General features: G+C 41.3%; 1 protein-coding gene across 3 annotated transcripts in view; it reads left to right on the top strand.

Annotated features, from left to right (window-relative positions):
* The window catches only part of RBM20 (RNA binding motif protein 20), a 412580-nt gene that overhangs the window by 365983 nt on the left and 24676 nt on the right, over positions 1–21921 (top strand). For all 3 annotated transcript variants that reach the window (XM_077455058.1, XM_077455059.1, XM_077455060.1), the window contains exons 10-12: positions 2224–2322; positions 9718–10306; positions 15707–15808. In XM_077455058.1, coding sequence (XP_077311184.1) covers positions 2224–2322; positions 9718–10306; positions 15707–15808 — 790 coding nt within the window. The remainder of the gene's footprint in view (positions 1–2223; positions 2323–9717; positions 10307–15706; positions 15809–21921) is intronic.

The raw sequence follows: 21921 nt of genomic DNA, 5'->3' as shown, positions 1-21921 counted from the left end.
GAAGGTGCTCTGGTTAAATGGGGCCAAAAGTGAATTTTTTGGTCTAAAAGCAAAACGCTATGTGTGGCAGAAAACTAACAATGCACATCACCCTGAACACATCACCCATCACCTTGAACATATGACCCCCACCGTGAAACATGGTGGTGGCAGCATCATGTTGTGGGGATGCTTTTCATCAGCAGGGACAGGGAAGCTGGTCAGAGTTGATGGGAAGATAGATGGAGCCAAATACAGAAAAATCTTAGAAAAAAAGCTTGTTAGAGTCTGCAAAAGACTTGAGACTGGGGCGGAGGTTCACCTTCCAGAAGGTGAATGACCCTAAACATACAGCCAGAGCTACAATGGAATGGTTTGGATAAAAGCATATTCATGTGTTAGAATGGTCCAGTCAAAGTCCAGACCTAAATCCAATTAAGAATCTGTGGAAAGACTTGAAAATTGCTGTTCACAGACACTCTTCATCCAATTTGACACAGCTTGAGCTGATTTGCAAAGAAGAATGGGCAAAAATTTCACTATCTAGATGTGCAAAGCTGGTAGAGACATCCCCAAAAAGACTTGTAGCTGTAATTGCAGTGAAAGGTGGTATTGACTTAGAGGGGCTGAATACAAATACACGTCACACTTTTCAGATAATTATTTGTAAAAAAAATAGAAAACCATTTTATAATTTTCCTTCCACGTCACAATTATGTGCCACTTTGTGTTGGTATAAAATCCCAATAAAATACATTTACGTTTTTGGTTGTAACATGACAAAATGTTGAAAATTTTAAAAGGTATGAATACCTTTTCAAGGCACTGTATAATTATTGGGATTTTGAGATTTGATGGGTTTTTTCATTGGATATGTTTTATATCAGAAGGTAAAAAATATTTAGTTTTTTTTTTTTTTTAAATGGTCAGTCTTTTTTCTTATTTATAATAAAAAACCTAGAGGTGATCAAACACCACCAAAAGAAAGCTCTATTTATGTGTGTGTGTGTGTTTGTGTGTGTTTGTGGGGGGGGATAGAAGTTTAATTTGGGTACAGAGTTGCATGACCATGCAAATGTCAGTTATAGTAGTGCAGTGCCACGCAAATGTCAGTTATAGTAGTGCAGTGCCACGCAAATGTCAGTTATAGTAGTGCAGTGCCGCATAGTGAAAAATGGCCTGGTCATAAAGAAGGGTAAATATACACAAATCTTTTAATGGATGAAAAGAAATGGGTGATCCCCCTGTACCCTGTACCCTTGCCAACTTCCCTATTTATAGATACATAGAAAGCACTCTCAAAGGAATATGGTATAAGCATTCCTTTGTCAGATGAACACCACCTGTTTTTGCTCCCCTGTGACATTTAATATCTAGATTCCCTGTTTTTTGGCATAACCATAACTGACATTTTTTTTTGTGGGCCACTTCAGCTTGGGAAAATTACTTTTTTTTTCTCCCTCTTCTTTATCTTGAGGCAGTCCCAGCGTCTGCCTATTGATGGCCTGAGTCTTGAGTTGGAGACCGCTTATTCCCTCTGTGCTAGAGGGTTACATTGATATGGTGGCACCATGGCTATGAAACCCCATAATGGTCTGAGTCTTGTTACTTGTCAGGGTTACCCCTGAGAAAGGGGCCCATGTCTCTGAAATGCATATACTCATATATTCTGCAGACTCTGCAATTTAAGTGTTTTTGCGTTACAACTCTTTTTGCACGATGTTCATTATTGTAACATTTTGTATTGGAATTTGTATGTATTTTTATTTTTAAATTTTTTTACCTTTTTATGATGTAATTACAAAAAATACTAATTTAACTTTTTATACTGTTCAACTTGCCATTAAATGGGGGGAGTGCTTTCTATGAAGCTTTTAATGGAGAGTGGTTTTCTTTGTTTTGGTGCTTGAGAGTGGACTTAATGGAGTGGCCAACGACCGATGAAGGCCTGAACCCAGAGTCAGTGGAGTGAGGGGGAGGTGTATCAGTATCAGTATCAGGATCTGAATACTTCGGAATGCACAGCATGCTTCCTGATTTATTTATTTTTAACTGTCCCAGATCTACTTTACACTATGAGCATTGTTAACCAAACTGCCAAATGTATGGGCAGCATTAGTGTAACAGATTTCCAGTAGAGTGCCAAAATAATTGAAATTGTTGTTAAACTGTAAATAAAATAAAAAAGAAATAAAAATATGTTTATGTCTCTGGATCACTGATCATCTGATGCATGTTTGTCAGGCTGGAGTCACTGAAGAGGAATTGAACCATAACTCCGTACCCAATAAAGCTGAGGGTGAATCGGAAGAGCCAGATATTGAACCTGTGATCAAACACAAAGTAAGTACAGCACAATTTAAGGCTCGGGTTTGGCTTCTTGTGTTTAGTGATCACAGGCCCAACTCACCAGCTCTAGAACAGTGGGACTGGTTTGTGAAAACTGGTGCAAGTAAAAAATATAGCAATGTGTCCTAAAACAACCAAAAAGATGCTAACTTTTCTATTCATGAAGCTGAAAATACTCTCTGTAGCTGCTATAGGCGATGCCTCTAGTTTACTTTGCTCTGGGTTACATCAGCCAGTCTTGTTGCCCTTACAAAAACATTATTTAGGTGATAGCAACAAAATATATGCCCATCAACTACTGATATCAATGGGGTGGGATTTGTGGTTGCCCACTTTTTTATATATCTGAGCGTGTTAAAGGCTGTAAAAAAAAATTGCTTCCATGAACCATAATTACTGTGTCACTTTGCTCCACCCACTACGATCTTAGAAAACAGTTCTAGATGTCTGGTTTAGGATATGTAAAATTTGCATATCAGCAATTCTTTCCAGCTTCAGAGACTGAACATTGTTAAAGTGATCTTTTTTTAACCGCTTAAGAACCGCCTCACGATGATGTACGTCGGCAGAATGGCACGGTTGGGCACAAGCACGTACAGGTATGTTTCCTTTTAAGTACCCAGCCGTGGGTCGTGAGCACACCGCCAGCGGCGCACTCGCGTCCCAGTCCTGAGCTCCGTGACCTTGGCCGCGGGACCCGCAAACCCAATCGCCGCAATCGGGTCACAGAGCTGAAGAACGAGGAGAGGTAAGTTTAAACAAACCTCTCCTCATGCTTTCTACTGAGGCTGTCACTGATGGTCTGTTCCCTGTTATAGGGAAAGACGATCAGTGGCATCAGACGCCAAGCCACACCCCCCAACAGTTAAAAAAACACACACGCTTAACCCCTACATTGCCCCCTAGTGGTTAACCCCTTCACTGCCAGTGATATTTTTACAGTAATCCGTGCATTTTTTATTAATTTGATTGCTGCATCAATGCCAATGGTTCCAAAAATGTGTCAAAATTGTCTGATGTATCTGCCATAATGTCGCAGTCACAATAAAAATCGCTGATTGCCGCCATTACTAGTAAAAAAAAATTATTAATAAAAATTCCATAAAACTATCCCCTATTTTGTAGACGCTATAACTTTTGCGCAAACCAATCAATAAATGCTTATTGCGATTTTTTTACCAAAAATATGTAGAAGAATACTTATCAGCCTAAACTGAGGAAAAATAAAATTTTTATATCTTTTTTGGGAGATATTTATTATAGCAAAATGTAAAAAATAATGAGTTTTTTTCTAAATTGACGCTTTTTTTTGTTTTATAGCGAAAAAAAACAAAAAAAAAAATGCAGGGGTGATCAAATACCACCAAAAGAAAGCTCTATTTGTGGGGAAAAAAAGGACGTCAATTTTGTTTTGGAGCCACGTCGCACGACCGCACAATTGTCAGTTAAAACGACGCAGTGCCAAATCACAAAAAGGGGCTTGGTCCTTTAGCTGGAAAATGGTCTGGGGCTTAAGTGGTTAAAGCTTAGTTTTTTTTTAAATAACGAACATGTTATACTTACCTGCTCTGTACAAGGGTTTTGCACAGAGTGGCCCCAATCCTCCTTTTCTGGGTTCCCCCAGTGGCGCTCCTGGCTCCTAATCGTCTCAAGTACCCCCAGAGAGCCGCATTCCATGGGGGCACTCGTGCAGGTGTGCTCCCCAATCCTATTGCTGCGTCTAATGACACAGACAGCAGAACTCGCCCTGCCTCCCGTGTCACTGGATTTGATTGATAGCAGTGGGAGCCAATGGATCCTGCTGCTATAAATCTATCCAATGGGGACACAAAACAGTGGCTGGAGCTGCTATGCTCATCGTTGGAACGATCGGACTCAGGTAAGAAAAAGTGGGGGTGCTGCAGCACAGAAGGTTTTTCAACTTAATGCATAGAAAAAAAAACAAAAAACAAAAAAACATGCAGTACATCTCTGCACATGTTCAAATATCAGGTTCATTTTCACTGCAAATTTCCAAAGCAGCTGTTCAGCAGTGATTTCAGATACAGTTCAGATGCCAATTTTAGGAGCGGGCGGCCTTCAGCATTTTTAACAGCTGGTTGTTAAGGAGCAGCCAGGGAAGCCGGCCGCTGTATTTTTAACCACTGATGACTCATCAGCTGTCAGCGGGTTCCATGCTGACAGCAGAATGTAAACCAAAGAATTTCCGGCAATAAAGTTTGAGAACAAAACAGCGTGGGGGTCCCCCAATCCATACCAGGCCCTCCGGGTCTGGTGTGGGTTTTAAGGGGAACCCTATGCCACAATAATAAAAAAAAAGGCGTGGGGTCCCTCCAAATCTATACCAGACCCTTATCCGAGCATGCAGCCTGACAGGCCAGAAAAGGGGGGGAGGGAGTGAGCGCCCCCCTCCTGAACCATACCAGGCCACATACCCCCCAAAGCACCTTGTCCCCATGTTGATGCTCACCACAGTGCTCAGAAAACGCACAAGACTCTTTAAATGTGCACTTCCGCTGCACCCCAGATATGTGGACCGGCTCAATTATATGCAGTTCAAAATGCATCCAATTCGCATATATGTGAACCAAGCCTAAAAGGTCAACTCCATTTTTGTTGAGAAAAAAGCAATTCTCTCTGGGTGATTCATGTACATTGCATTTATTTTAACAAATTTTGTTGCAGAGTGCTGCCTGTTTCTGTTCTGGTGAAATATCTGATGTCTGCAGAATGAATATGAATAGGAGTGACTTTTTCATTTGGTTCAGCTGATGCACTTGCAGGATCTGCATTATATTATAAGTAATTAACCCTTTAGGAGACTCTCACCAAAACTGACATTTTTGCTGCAGAGGATTCCTAAAATCTGATTTTACAAACAAATGTCCACTGCTCGCTGCTATGACTGGCTTTTACAGCAAGGAGCATATGGAAGGGAGACACATGTCAAACAAAACCAAAGAAAATTCCCAGCTCCATTTACCATCCAGCCCGAAACCAACCAAATAATCCTGTCTAACAGTATGCGTTAAAAAAGGGATTTAGTCTGCACACATTAGCAGATATATGCGTAAGCTGCAGAGCCACTTCACGGCACCCCAGTATTATCTGCACGTGCTTCTACTATGGAGGTTCTCAAAATTTAGAGTTAGGACTGCAGATAATACTAGGGTGCCTTGAAGTGGCTCCTCAGCTTCTGCATGTATTTGCAAATGTGTGAAAACTAAACCCCTGTAATAAACAGAAGGTTGAACATTTATAAATCAGTGGTACGGCCATAATGTGTTCATACTGCTTATAAATAAAAAATAAAACACCCACAGAACAAGCAGATTTCTATGGAGGCACTCAGTTTGGGAGCCAGGAGGGCTGGCAGGGGATCCGAGAAGAGGCTGTTTTGTGCAAAACCATTCAAACAGAGCAGATAAGTATAACATATTTTGTTTGTAAATGTTCACATTTATAAAAAAAAAAAATAAAAACAATTTAACAGAGCAAATTGACAAAATAGCAGTTAAACCATCCATTTGATCTTTTATTAATAGTCCACAGTCTCCAGACTTTGCGTCCTTTTCTATAACTCAGCTTATAAATATTATCTCACAGACTGATTTTTTTGTGTAAAAGCCTAATTTATCAATATCGATAACAACTATTAAAGGGCAAGCTTACACTACACGCTCTGAGAGGATATACTGAACTGATCATTTATACCCGTTGTAGGCAGCTACTATTATATACCTCTCGCATTCCAACCAACTAGCACCACCAAGTGATAGAATGTGAGCAAAGTCCTTTCACTCTGCAGTGAGCAAAAATGTATCTAGGTATTGATTGTCCATATTATAAGTGTTATTATTCACTTCCGGATTGTGACACTCACAAAGATCATATAATAATGTTAATCAAATAAATGTATCAATGCTTTGCTATTATTGCCATTATGTCTCTGCTAGGCTCTCACTGAAGGGGATATTTACCTCTATCCTATTGAATAAACTCAATACAAAGCATGGTATGCCGACTAAAATATAAACATTAAGGCTTTGGCCCTTCTGATCCCTTCATTTAATCTTACAAGCCTTTAGCAGCGCTACTAACATGCTCTTTAATCTAATAATAAATCAACAATTTGCCGTGTTAAACCAGCAGTCATTAAGAGATGGTATTGCATGAACTTAAGCATTTAGGTCCTAAAAAAAGAAGTGTACCCATTGATGAAAATGATCCGTTGACTTGTGTCCCAGCCTATGTTATTTCATCTGGAGCAGTCGAATTTGATATATAGTTGACACTGGTTTGCATAGCTGTTGTGTAAGGAAATTGCCCTGCGTTGACCTTGTCTTGTAGCTTTGCTTTGCACAGTTTTTTTTACATGTTTTCTGCATGTATTAATTACTTTGCATGACTTCCCTTGGCAATATTAACTCACAGAGACATATGACCGGGCTTATAAGCCTCTTTCTGCAGTCTGCATTCCTAAATAATTTTATATATGGATCAAAGTTCTAAGGAGACCTTGTAGTCTATTCACCTTCCTCAGGTAGCAAATGGTATATGATCCGTTTGTGTTTAATGAATGTTTGTTTCTCAGAAAATGTTCTGGGACTACCTCCAGCTCCATTTCTTTCTAAACATGAGCTAACGGTCAGATGGAGACACTATCAGTATCTATGTGGGCAGTCAAAATGGTCTGGTAAGCACGGACAGTAGCTACGATGGCAGCACTGAAATTCCTTTAGGGCACAGATATACAGATTATTAAACAGCCAGACCTGACAATGCTGCGCCAGATTTAATGGTTGGGGATTAATATTTCCTAAGCCTAACAGACTGCTTGAAGCATTACCATATAGACCTTAAAGCAAGACTATACTTAAGACTCTCTGGCACTAGCTATAAATCTTGCTGCAAATAATTTTGCTGATGTACAGGCATAACAGGACATTTATAATTTACTACAGTCATATTGCAATCATTGTAGACTGTAGACATCTGAAGTAGTTTATTTCCACCTACTGTATATATGAATTTCTTTCAACACGATATTGATAGTTTCGAAAGTGCAAGGTATGTTTACTGTATAATGCACAATACACATACTGTAATTACTCCTAATAAAAGTGTTAAAGACATAATTTTCACCCAAAAAATTAAATATCTTCATTATTTTTTTAAGTAGAGTGGTTAATATTAGTTTTCCACGGACACATATGACCAAAAAAAATCATCAATAGAGCTGAAAGTTGTTTTTCCAATGGATGCATGTCTCTTTTGACATCTTCAGATCATGGAACAGTTGTGCAAATAATGCATGTGCAGTTCTTGGGTAAGCACCATTCTAATATGATCTGTAACTATCAAATCTGTATATTACAAGCTATCTTTTTGATAGTTGAGATTGTTACTAAATACGGAAAGATATTATTATCTTATAATTCATATAAAATGCAATTCACTCAAAAATGGTGAGCACTGTCTTATATTGTTGGGGTACTTTTTGTGGCCCTTTTCACACAGAGACAGTAAAATGTATACCTGCAACCAGTGCTTTTTCACCATTTATGTCAATGTCCACAGGCCATGTCCCTCACTATGTCTGAGCACTTCCTTGGATGCTACCAATATCTATTCGAGAGGAGAATCCTTGCAGGATTCATACCCCACCAACCTATATACAAATGCCACCACCAGTACACTGTCTGTGATAAGATGCATTGATGAATTGAAATGTGCTAACAGTCCTCTTGATAAAGCATACAATTATTGACAGTCTAAATATGGTGCTGCGCTGCGACTCGAGCCACCTACCTTGGATTAGGTGTCACTAGGGGAAGCATATGGACACTGAACGCTAGAAGGAGCATGTTGATGCTGATATCTTGTGAGCTGATAACTCATTGTTCAGTTAGCATTGCTTATAAGTCTCTCTGTGGACTACAGAACACCTCTCCTCTATGTTATGAAAATACACAGAGGGGGCGGGGGGCGTTCTCTAGTCCTAAACACTTTTGTTCATGGGTGACAACACTGCTACAATGTGTTACTGGCAGGAGGATCAGCAGGTGCAAATAAAGGAAAAAACAAAAAATAAAAAACAAATGCATCCCCCAGGGTTCTGTGCTGGGACCAATCCTATTTAATTTGTTCATAAACGACCTGCGGACGATACTAAGCTAAGCTTGGCAATAACTTCTCCGCAGGATGTGGAAACCTTGCAAAAAGATCTGAACAAAATAATGAGGTGGGCAACTAGATGGCAAATGAGATTTAATGTAGAAAAATGTAAAATAATGCATTTGGGTGGCAAAAATATGAATGCAATCTATACACAAGGGGGGAGAACCTCTGGGGGAATCTAGGATGAACAAGGACCTGGGGGTCCTTGTAGATGATAGGCTCAGCAATGGCATGCAATGCCAAGCTGCTGCTAACAAAGCAAACAGAATATTGGCATGCATTAAAAAAGGGATTAACTCCAGAGATAAAATTATAATTCTCCCGCTCTACAAGATTCTGGTCTGGCCGCACCTAGAGTATGCTGTCCAGTTCTAGGCACCAGTCCTCAGGAAGGATGTACTGGAAATGGAGCGAGTATAAATAAGGGCAACAAAGCTAATAAAGGGTCTGGAAGATGTTAGTTATGAGGAAAGGTTGCGAGCACTGAACTTATTCTCTCTGTAGAAGCGACCCTTGAGAGGGGATATGATTTCAATTTAAAAATACCGTACCGGTGACCCCACAATAGGGATAAAACTTTTTCGCAGAAGGAGTTTAACAAGACACTTGGCCACTCATTAAAATTAGAAGAAAAGAGGTTTAACCTTAAACTACGTAGAGGGTTCTTTACTGTAAGAATGGCAAGGAGGTGGAATTCCCTTCCACAGGCGGTGGTATCAGCGGGGGGCATCGATAGTTTCAAAAACTATTAGATAAGGACATGAACAACCACAACATACAGGGATATACAATGTAATACTGACATATAATCACACACATAGGTTGGACTTGATGGACTTGTGTCTTTTTTTCAACCTCACCTACTATGTAACTATGAATCCACCACATCTAAGGACTGGAAAGCGTCAATATATTTCATTTTTGTGCTTGGGTTTAGGTATGTTTTAAAATTGTATTCCTTCTGTGTGATCCATAAGACAGTGCACCACCTTCCGTGTGAACGTGACAGAACATAGGCCACCCATTGGGTGGTTTTGACATTGTTAGTATGCTCAAATCGTGTCTTTTTCTAAAATTTAGAAGTCTAGTTGCTGTGTAATCTCCTGGTGGTATCACATTTCAAAAATCTTTATTAGCTAAGTTGGAAAAAGGTTAATGTGTTGGCAATTTGTAACTGACTGCTAACATGAAATCTGTACCATTACACAGGAGCAAGACTGGGAAAGTGGAAGTGAGCTGGAAGGAGAGAGCTGGTACCCAGCAAACATGGAGGAACTTGTGACAGTAGATGAAGTTGGAGAGGAGGATCTGATAATAGAACCTGACATCACTGAGCTTGAAGAAATTGTTCCAGTGGTCCAAAAGGACAGTGACAACTGCGTTCAGATGTGTGCACATGGAATTGACGCTGTGGATTTACAGTGCAGATACAGTGAGAGAACCAGGAGTGTGTGTTCCTCTGTGGTAATGAGATGTGTATCTCTGACAGAGAGTGCAAGCCCTGACAGTAGCTGCGGTGAGACAGCTGCAAATGCTCCTGATGTCACTGTGAATTCTGAAGACAAAGGTGACCCAATGGATGAAAGTGGCAAAAGTCCCAACAGACTCTCAGACAAAGAACCTGCTAGACAGAGCCAGGGGCACACTATTGACCCTCAGACTCCCGAGTACACAGAAAAGAGTGCTTTAGATTTTTGTAAGAGAACAGACTCTGAGGCAAACAGCAACACGACCATGATGGACGCACACATCCAGGAGGAAATATGTAATAAAAGAGAGAGCGAGAGTTCAATATCTGGTATGTTATTGGCAAAGTGATCATATTATCAGTTCTGAGCAGCATAAACATTTGTTGTATGTTACCTGAGATTAGCATAATCATCTACAATCATCTAACATAAAAAGTACCAATAAACCTGAAATGCATTCTTTGTTATAATGAATATAGGTATTGCTGTCACATAAATACATGTAAAATGTTCATGTAGAATTCCCAAATTGACAACATTGGGGCTTATTTACTAAAAAATTTTGGCAAAACTTAAAAGGGTGTAAAGGTTTTTTTTTTTTTTTTTGTTACTAAAAATAACGAACATGTTATACTTACCTGCTCTGTGCAAGGGTTTTGCACAGAGCGGCCCCAATCCTCTTCCTCTGGGGTACCCCACCAGCACTCCTGGCCCCTCCCCTTCATCGGGTGCCCCAGGGAGAGCTGCTTTCCCTGAAGGCACCCATGCGGGCGCACTCCTGGGTCCCACTGCTGCATCCATTGACACAGACAGCGGGACTTGGCCCCGCTCCCATGTCACTGGATTTGATTGACAGCAGGGGGAGAAAATGGCTCCTGCTGCCATCAATCTCTCCAAGCGCTCTGCACAGCGCTTTATTGGATCGGGATTTAGATAAGAAAAAGGGGGGGTCTGGGGAGAGCTGCAGCATAGAAGGTTCTTCACCTCAATGCATTAAGGTAAAAAACCTTGAGAGACTTTATAAACACTTTAACCATTTGCCGACCAGCCGCCGGAGTTATGCTGCGGCAATTTGGCTCGGCTGCGCAAACTGCCGTACCGGTACGTCGATTCCTGCACTGGCTTTTGTAGGAGCTTGCCCGAGGGCGATGTCCGCCAGCCACACATGATCACGAGAAAGAGCCAGAATCTGGATCTGCCTTTGTAAACAAGGCGGATCCCCATTCTGACAGGGAAGGAGAGAGAAATCAGCTGTTCCTAGTGATCAGGAACAGCAATCTACTCCCACTGAGCCCATCCCCCTGACAGTTAGAAAGCACCTCCCTAGGGAACACTTAAAGTGGAGGGCCACCCTGAAAAAAAAAAAACATTAAAAATTAGAAAAAAAAATCAGAAAAAAAAATGATTTTTTTTTTTTTAACTGACCAGAAATGCCTGTTGCTAGGCACATCATCCTAATCTGCCTCTTCCTCCTCCACTGAGATCTTCTGTCTTCTCTCCTCCATGCGGCGTCTTCTGAGTAATGGGTCACGCTGTGTTCTGGGAACTGCGTGTCCCAGAACACAGCGCGCCCCATTCACAAAGCGCTGCGAGACTCGCGCATGCGCAGTAGGAAACGGGCAGTGAAGCCGCAAGGCTCCACTGTCTGTTTTCCTTAGCTAAAATGGCGGCGCCGGGACCCGAGAGCCGAGGGACGGGTCAGCCTCGGGTGGCCGACATCGTGGGCGCCCTGGACAGGTAAGTGTGCTTATTAAGTCAGCAGCTACAGTGTTTGCAGCTGCTGACTTTTAATTTTTTTTTTTTTTAAACCGGCCCTCCTCTTTAACACTTTGATCACCACTAGTGGTAACCCCTTCCCTGCCAGTGCCATTTATACAGTGATCAATGCATTTTTATATCACTGATCACTGTATTGGTGTCACTGGTCACCAAAAAGTGTAACTTAGGGTCAGATTTGTCGCAGTCCCGCTAAAAATCGATTTTCTTTTTTACTAAAAATATGTTGCAGAATACATATTGGCCTGAACTGATGAATACATTTGTTTTTTTATATTTTTTGGGATACATATATATTATAGCAGAAAGTTAAAATATTTTTCAAAAAGCAAAACATTAAAAATCGCAGAGGTGATCAAATACCACCAAAAGAAAGCTCTATTTGTGGGGGGGAAAAAAAAGAACATCAATTTTGTTTGAGTACAACGTCGCACAACTGCGCAATTGTCAGTTAAAGTAACGCATGGCTGTATCGCAAAAAATGGCCTAGTCAGGAAGTGGGTAAATCCTTCCAGTACGGAAGTGGTTAATAAAAGAAGTTGAAGTTAGAAGCTGATTGGCTACCTTGCACAGCTGCACCAGATTCTGAGTGCTCCAGTTTTAGTAAATCAACCCCATTTTGTAGATCCTATTGTTTTGCAATCTATTGTCAGGCTGGTGTGAGTTTAACCCTTTCATGACTAAGCATATTTTTGACATTTGGTGTTTACAAGTTAAAATACATATTTTTTGCTAGAAAATTACTTATATATATTTTTTAAGCAGAGACTCTAGAGAATAAAACTGCGATTGTTGCAATATTTTATGTCACACGGTATTTGCGCAACAGTGTTTTAAACGCAACTTTGTGGGAAAAGGGGCACTTTCATGAATTTTAAAAAAACGAAACAGTAAAATTAGCCCAATTTTGTTTGCAAAATGTGAAAGATAATGTTACGCCGAGTAAATGGATACCAAACATGTCACAATTTATAATTGTACGCACTCGTGGAATGACGACAAACTACGGTACCTAAAAATCTCAATAGGCAGCGCTTTAAAAAAAAAATCCGGTTACCAGGTTAGAGTTACAGAGGAGGTCTAGTGCGAGAATTATTGCTCTCACTCTGGCGATCGCGGCGATACCTCACGTGTGATTTGAACAACGTTTACATATGCGGGTGCGACTTCCGTATGCGTTTTCTTTGCTGCGCAAGCTCGCGGCGACTGGGGGCGCTTTTAAAAAAAAAATTCTTATTTATTTTAAAATTAATAAATTGTTTTTTTGAAAATCGTTTTCGGCGATTCTGAATAGTGTATCTCTTTTTAAATCCGGCGCCATTGGCTGCGTCGCTTCCGTGTTTACAATTCATTCCAGTCCCTCCCTAGCTGTTGGAAGCGGCGGATGTGCGATCTGTGCTCCCCTCCCGCTCCTCTGGCATAATCGCCCGCTCTAAAAAACGGTACCGGGATGATGCCTGCAGGTGCGGGCATCATCCCGGTATAATCCCCGGAAGCCGAGTACGCACATCTGCGTACGCTCGGCGGCAAGGGGTTAAAGCAGTAGCAAACTCTGCTGTGTGACCTTTACCTACAGGTAAGCTTACAATAAGGTTACCTGTAGGTAAAATGAATATCTCTTAAACGTGCAGCGTTTAGGAGATATCTGCTTGTTTGGCAGCTGGTGACATCACCGGTGCATGCACTTTGAAGGAAGGACATACTCATGCCATTCCTTGAGATCTTTGTTCCATGGCCCTGACTCCTACGCACATGCGTGGGAGTGACATCTTCATGGTTCGGTCATTCAAATGGTTTGATCCCATGAACCAGGAAGAAAGTCCGGATGAAGATGGAAGCCCTGTCATCGGTGACAGTGTGCCACTGGAGGGTTTTGTTTTAAGGTAAGTCTTCCATGCAATGCATACTAGCACATTACGATATTACCTTGGAGGGGGACTTTTTTTTTCGAATGGCTTTACTACTGCTTTAAAGCTGATCTCCATCTTTCAGTTAACTTTAAATAGTTCATTTCAACTCTGGCTGTGTGTAAAATGTAAAAGTGCAAATGCATCTAAAGCCGCGTACACACGGGCGGACTGTCTGGCCAACTTAGTCCGTCGAAACACATTTCAGCGGACAGTCCGCTCGTGTGTGGGCTTCAGCTGACTTTTTCAGCGTGCAGTCTGGCGGACTAAGTATTTCGGAATTTCCGTAATATTGTCCGTCCAACTTTGGTTTCAGCGGACAGTCCGCTCGGGAGTAGGCTAGTTCGACGGACTAAGTATGGCGCATGCTCAGAAAGGATTTACACGGCGAAAGGTTGCATTGCTCTGTCTTGGACTTCCTATTTCTAGTCCCGTCATACGTGCTGTACATGTCATTGCGCAAGCTTTCGAAGGACTGTTGTTCATCCGTGTGTGGTCAAGTCCGTTCATTCGAAAGTAGGACGGACTGTCCGTCGGATTGTCTGACGGACTAAGTTGGCCAGACAGTCCGCCCGTGTGTACGCGGCTTAACACACACAGACCAGATCTGCAGGTTTTGAGGCTGTGTTATAATATATGAAAACATATATATATTAATAATTAGCTAGTTTTTGGATTGCTTAGTGGTCTGGGGGGGTGTATGAGTTATTCCCAGGCTGTAATCTGAATGATTAATCCTGAGTGCTCTATATTTGGTGCAGTAAATGACCATCTTTTACACCACCCTATTAGACATGCCTGCTCACTTTAGATTGTTTCTCACTGATGGACTGAAAAAAACAGCTGAACTTTAGTCTGATCTCTTTTCCGGAGAGCTTCCACTTTATTCCAGTCCAGTTATCCTATTCCTGGGGTATTTTTCACCTCTCTTTAGGCCACATTTGATGAGCCAGCCTGTCTCACATCTATATTAGGAGACTCAATTAGGATGTATCTGGGGTGGGTAATAAATACATTGTGGTTAAACACTTAGGGTAAACATGAAAATAGTGCATTTAAATGAACTCAGGGGACACAGTCTAAACAGCATGAACTCATGAGGCATAAGGCTCAACTTTAGTGGCATTGTGTGCTTGTAGAGAGCTCCGAGATCCCCTAAACCTGAAACGTTCTCATATGTAAACCTGAAATTGTTTCCTCAGCTCGCTAGGAGTGTCCTGTGAGGCTAAGTATACCTTTTGCAGAAAATATTTTATGCATTCTAGGGGCCCCAGTAGATCTATAAAAAAACATATGAAAAATATTCTGTAATATTATCATACCTGTAGGCCATTTGGGCCCTCTGGAATCCTGGCTCTAAAGCTCCCTCTCCCACATCCTGGTATGTTGCTAGAATGTGAAAATGATTGGTTTTCCATCCTAAAATGCTGGGACTGAGCATCCAATGGTTTTCTAATCCTAGCCAGATGGCGAGATGTGGGGGTTGCTAACTGGGAGATTTTGAGCCAGGCATTTGGGGGGACCTAAATGGCCTACAGGTATGACAACAAAATTAATGAACATTTTACAAAGCTGCACCATTTTTAATATTGACTGGGGCCCCTTGACTGCATAGGCTATTTTCTGGAAAAGGTTAACTCAGTCTTTAACATCCAATAGGGAGCTGTGTGTGGGAGGGGGTCACACTTAAAGTGTTACTAAACCCACAACAGTAAAATCAGTCTGTATATGCAGTAAAGCATTCTTGTTATACTCACTGTGAAACCTAAGGGGTTAATCCTCTGCATTGTGTAAAAAGGCTGTTTGATCCTGTCTTCTCTAAACCTCTTTTCCTTCCACTGCTGCCAATATATTTCCTTATAATACAGAGCCAGGGGACAATCTGCACACGCTCAGTTTGGTGTGTATTGCTAGAGAGTTTTTTTTTTTCTTCCATGTGATCAGCACAGGGCCAATTAGCACTGTCCAAATAGAATTACAGTAGAGAAAATATTTAGTTTAAATGTTCCTACCTGATGTCTAATTGAAATGATTTTCTATCATCAGAAGTGAAATCCCCAGATGCACCAAAAATGGAAACAAAAGAAATTCATTCTCTACCTTCCTGGGAGCAGGACAATGTGTTTGCTGAGCTGAACATCCCTCTGGGTATGTATGCTGCACTTAAATGTGTTTACTCAAGAAATGATGAGACAGAGAAGAGCAGTGCTGTAAATTAGTAATGCAAAGTCAGTTCCACACTTAAATAATGAGTAATAAAATGTATATGGATATAGCCCATTTGCTGAAAAGAACAAGCACACCCACATTGCTATCAATTCTATGTAAACTGGGTGAAAACAAAGTAAACCTATGGTTCAGCACAGTTCCAACCAAAACTTTTGTTGTTCTAAATAGAGTGGGGACGGATTAGAAACTCTGTTTAGTTATGTACCTATTTGAGAGATTTTCCCTCATTTGCCATGTGGTCACTGAAAATAAGCAAAATCTTCCCAACAGGGCAACCAACGGCAGTAGAGAACATTATTTAACCACTTCAATACAGGGCATTTACGGTATACACCTTCCTTACCAGACCAATTTTTAGCTTTCAGCACTCTCACACTTTGAATGGCAGTTACTCAGTCATGCAACACTGTACCCAAACAAAATTTTTATAATTTTTTTTCATACAAATAGAGCTTTCTTTTGGTGGTATTTAATCACCACTGGGTTTTTTATTTTTTGCAACATGAGTGAAAAAAGAGCAAAAACACTTTTTTTTAGTTTCTATAATAAAATTTTGCAAATAAGTCATTTTTTTTTCATAAATTTGGGCCAAAATTTATACGGCTACATCTCTTCGGTAAAAATAAACCAAATTAGTGGATATTATTTAGTCTCTTTGAAAGTTATAGAGTCTACAAGCTATGTATCTAAATCATCATTTCTTGAGGCTCTGAAATGTCAGGAAAGTACAAATACCCCCCCCCCCCCCAAATGACCCCTTTTTGAAAAGTAGAAAGTCCAAGGTATTTTGTAAGAGGCATGGTGAGTCTTTTGAAGTTGTAATTTTTTCCCACAATTCTTGGGAAAAAGAAGGTTTTTTTTTTGTTTTGTTTTTACAAAATTGTCATAATAACAAGTTATTTCTCATACACAGCATATGCATACTTTCAATTACACCCCAAAATACATTCTGCAACTTCCGAGTATGGCGATATCACATGTATGGGACTTTTACACAGGCTGGCCACACAGAGAGGTCCAACATGCAGGGAGCACAGTCAGGGGTTCTAGGAGCATAAATGACACCTCTAATTTCCTAATGACCTATTACATTTGTGAAGGCCCTGGAGCACAAGGACACTAGAATTACCCACAAAATGACCCCATTTTGGAAAGCAGACACCCCAAAGTATATTCTATGAGGCTCAATGAGTCTTTTGAACAGTTAATTTTTTTCCACAAGTCTTCGGAATACGTGGAAAGAAAATTAAAACATATTTTTTTTTTACACAAAGTGGTCAGTTTTTAAGATATTTCTAACTCAAAGCATGTGTATAGAAAAAATTGCACCCCAAAATACATTCTGCTACTCATTGTGAGTATGGTGATACCACATGTGTGTGACTTTTACACAGCGTGTCCACATACAGAGGCCCAACATGCAGGGAGCGCCGTCAGGTGTTCTAGGAGCATAAATGACACCTCTAATTTCCTAACGACCTATTACATTTGGGAAGGCCCCGGAGCAGCAGGACAATGGAATTACCCACGAAATTACCCCATTTTGGAAAACAAACACCCCAAAATATATTCTATGAAGCATTATGAGTCTTTTGAACGCTTAGTCTTCAGAAAACGTGGAAAGAAAATTAAAATCTTTTTTTTTTTTTTTTACACAAAGTTGTCCATTTATAAGCTATTTCTAACACATAGCATGTATATAGCAAAAATTACACCCCAAAACACATTCTGCTACTCCTCCTGAGTATTGCGATACCACATGTGTGTGACTTTTACACAGCCTGGCCATATACAGAGGTCCAACATGGAAGTGGTACCTTCAGGCATTCTAGGAGCATAAATGACACATTTCATTTCGTTCCTACCTATCACACTTTTGAAGGTCCTGGAGCACAAGGACAATGGAATTACCCACAAAATGACCCCATTTTGGAAAGCAAACACCCCAATGTGTATTCTATGAGGCATGGGCTGCAAATAGGTACTCGGGTACACCGACGGGCTGGTGACAGGTACTCTGTTACTCCGACGGGCTGGTGACAGGTACTCGGGTACTCCGACGGGCTGGTGACCGGTACTCGGGTACTCGACAGGCTGCCGATAGGCATTCGGGTACTCAGATGAACTGTGACAGGTACTCGGATAGACTGTGACAGGTACTCAGGTACTCAGATGGGCTGTGACAGGTACTCGGGTACTCAGATGGACTGGGACAGGTACTCGGGTACTCAGATGGACTGGGACAGGTACTCAGATGGGCTGGGACAGGTACTCGGGTACTCAGATGGGCTGGGACAGGTACTCAGGCACTCAGATGGGCTGACAGGTGCTCAGGTACTCGGATACTCAGATGGACTGTGACAGGTACTCAGATGGGCTGTGATAGGTACTCGGGTACTCAGATGGGCTGACAGGTACTCAGATGGGCTGGGACAGGTACTCGGGTACTCAGATGGGCTGAAAGGTACTCGGGTACTCAGATGGGCTGGGACAGGTACTCGGGTACTCAGATGGGCTGGGACAGGTACTCGGGTACTCAGATGGGCTGGGACAGGTACTCGGGTACTCAGATGGACTGGGACAGGTACTCAGATGGGCTCGGACAGGTACTCGGGTACATAGATGGGCTGGGACAGGTACTCAGGCACTCAGATGGGCTGACAGGTGCTCAGGTACTCGGATACTCAGATGGACTGTGACAGGTACTCAGATGGGCTGTGATAGGTACTTGGGTACTCAGATGGGCTGACAGGTACTCAGATGGGCTGGGACAGGTACTCGGGTACTCAAATGGGCTGAAAGGTACTCGGGTACTCAGATGGGCTGGGACAGGTACTCGGGTACTCAGATGGGCTGGGACAGGTACTCGGGTACTCAGATGGGCTGGAACAGGTACTCGGGTACTCGGGTACTCAGATGGGCTGACAGGTACTCGGGTACTCAGATGGGCTGTGATGGGTGATGACAGGTACTTTGATGGGTGGTGACAGATCCTCTTTATTGGGGAGGTAATCAGTTTGTGATTGGTGTACACTGGGCGGTCACGAGATGTTACCGCAATCTCCTCCTCACACACGATCAATGTGTGAGGAGGAGAAACCAGTAACATCTCGTTACTGCGGTTTGTTTAAATTCTGTGACTGGCTGTGTCCAATCACGTTTCACGTTTCCAATCAATTTCATTGGCTCTTTACTGCAATCGGGGTTGGGCTGTGTCAGGGTGACAAGCCGCGTCCCCGGTCGGCGCTCTGCACGCGCCTAGGGCGCGTGCATGAGCGCTGTAACGGCACAGTACATGTGACCCGCTGTGATTGGACACGGCCGGTCACAGATCGGGGGATGGGCTGTGTCCGAGGGACAAAGACTCTGGAGAATAAAATGGTGGTTGTCACAATATTTTATGTTACACAGTATTTGCGCAGCAGTTTTTCAAACGCAATTTTTTTGGACAAAATACACTTTTTAGAATTAAAAAATAGAAAAGCAGTAAAGTTAGCTCGGTTTTTTTGTATATTGTGAAAGAGGATGTTATGCCACGTAAATAGATAGCAAACATGTTACGGTTGAAAATTGCGCATACTCGTGGAATGGCGACAAACTACGGTACTTAAAAATCTCCATAGGCAAAGCTTTAAGAGATTTTAACGGTTACTAGGTTAGAGTTTCAGAATTCTTGTGCTAGAATTGTTGCTCAATCACGGTGATACCTCACATGTGCGATTTGAACACCATTTAAATTTGCGGGTGCGACTTAAGTATGCGTTTCTTTGCTGCGCGACCACACGGGGACAGGAGTGCTTTAAAGATTTTTTATTTTTTTTTAACAACTGTCCCTTTGAAAAAAATAAAAATTGGATCCCTTTTATTGCTGTTACAAGGGATGTAAACATCCCTTGCGACAGTAATAGGCAGTGACTGTGAGCTGAAATATGCAAGGCCTTCCCTGAAAAAGATATCATCTGGATGGGAACATATGCTGCTCTAAAACCTGGATATAGCTTTCCGTATTGATGGTGCCTTTCCAGATGTGCAAGCTGCCCATTCCATACCCACTAATGCTCCCCCATACCATCAGAGATGCAGGCTTTTGAACTGAGCACTGATAACAAGCCAGAAGGCCACTTTCTCTTTAGTCCAGAGTACTCATGATTGCCGAAATTAATGTCACATTTCAATTAATCTAACAACAGAATAGTTTTCCACTTTGCAAAAGACCATTTTAAATGAGCCTTGGCCCAGAGAAGACAGCAGGTTTTCTGGATCATTTGCAGATGATAGAGCTTTACCTTCCATTTTTGGATAGCACAATGAACTGGAAGTGTTCCTCAGTCCATCACAGAATCATTTCATCTGATGGCCCGAAGATCACAGGCATCATTAATCTGAAATTGTTTTGCAATTTTTAGACATAGCTTTTCACAGATTTTTCTTCTGACACACTCTGACTCTCTAAGATGCTCTTTTTTTATACCTAATCATATTACTGACCTGTTGCCAATTAACCTAATTAGTTGCATGTTCTTCCAGCTCTTCCGCATTAATACCACTTTGTCAGCTTTTTTTGCCCTGTTCCAAATTTTTGGAGACGTGTTGCTTCCATCAATCTCAAAATGACCTTATTTTTTTCCTAAAATGGTACATTTTCTCAGTTTAAACATTTGATTGTGGAAAGTGGAAGAAATACTGCGCTGTGATTAAAACTTAAAAGCAGCAAACATTACCGAGAGACTAACGGTTATTGGAAAATAAAAAAGAAAAGAAAAATGTTGCGCTAAAGTGCTAATGTGCATAAATTATGAAAATCTTGCAATATCCACAATGAATATCAAAATCAGATACATAAATATATACATATGAATATAAATAAAAAGCTATATATCATAAGTGAATTATACTTGTGCAAATTATAAAAAGTGAATGGTGAAAAATCCTATTACGGATAAAGATGGGTAGTCCAGAAAACTGTGAATTATATCCGGTGAGTGATCCTGTTAAAGGTCGTAGATAAACTGAAAAATATATGTGTTGGCTTCAATACAAACAACACACTTGTTTAAATAGATGATAGTATAGTCTTAATAAGGTGACAAAAATTTCTCGTGGTCAAAAGACGACACTGGAAAGTGCTCTGGGTGAAGTGAAGACTTTCTATCTGCAACAACACCTATAGGATTGAGGCTTACCGGAATTCACAGACTTGGGAAGGCATACGCCTTGCAAGTCGTGATAGGCTTTTAGTGAAAAAATGGCAGATCTCTGCTCCACAGACAATCTCCAAAGCTTCACTCTATATTGCGTTGGCACACTCACAGAGGATGGGCAGTGGACAAGGATTGGTCGTCAGAACTCCACTCTAAACATTTGATTGTGACTAAAATATGGTTTTATGAGGTTTGCAAATCATTGGAATTAGAGTTGTATATAAATAGTGATAGAGATAAACAATAAATGCACTATACATACAGTATCTCACAAAAGTGAGTACACACCTCACATTTTTGTAAATATTTTATTATATCTTTTCATGTGGCAACACCGAAGAAAAGACACTTTGCTACAATGTAAAGTAGTGAGTGTACAGCTTGTATAACAGTGTAAATTTGCTGTCCCTTCAAAATCGTTCAGAACGTGATGACGTTATTTCGTTACGACGGGACTACGTTCAGGCTAGTAGCCAATAGCTTTGGTCTAGGAATTTTATCTGAGTATGCGTGGCACTTTGTCCAATCGGAATTCTCTACAAACGATTGGACAAAGTTCTATTGGATCATGTTTTCGGAAAATTTTATAGCCCAGCTCTAAAACTTTGTCGGTCGGATATTCCGACGGAAACAGTCCGATGGAGCCCACACACGGTCGGATTATCCGACAACACTGTCCGATCGGACATTTTCCGTCGGAATGTCCGACCGTGTGTACAAGGGCAAACACACAGCCATTATTGTCTAAACCGCTGACAACAAAAGTGAGTACACCCTTAGGTAAAAATGTTCAAATTGGGCCCAATTAGACATTTTCCCTCCCCGGTGTCA

The sequence above is a fragment of the Lithobates pipiens genome, unplaced genomic scaffold, assembly GCF_037356315.1.
Source record: "Lithobates pipiens isolate NorthernLeopardFrog02 unplaced genomic scaffold, aLitPip1_a1.2 Scaffold_25, whole genome shotgun sequence".
In the NCBI taxonomy this organism is placed as follows: domain Eukaryota; kingdom Metazoa; phylum Chordata; class Amphibia; order Anura; family Ranidae; genus Lithobates; species Lithobates pipiens.
Note: the sequence above shows the minus strand (reverse complement) of the source record. Positions and strands in the feature narration are given on the sequence as shown.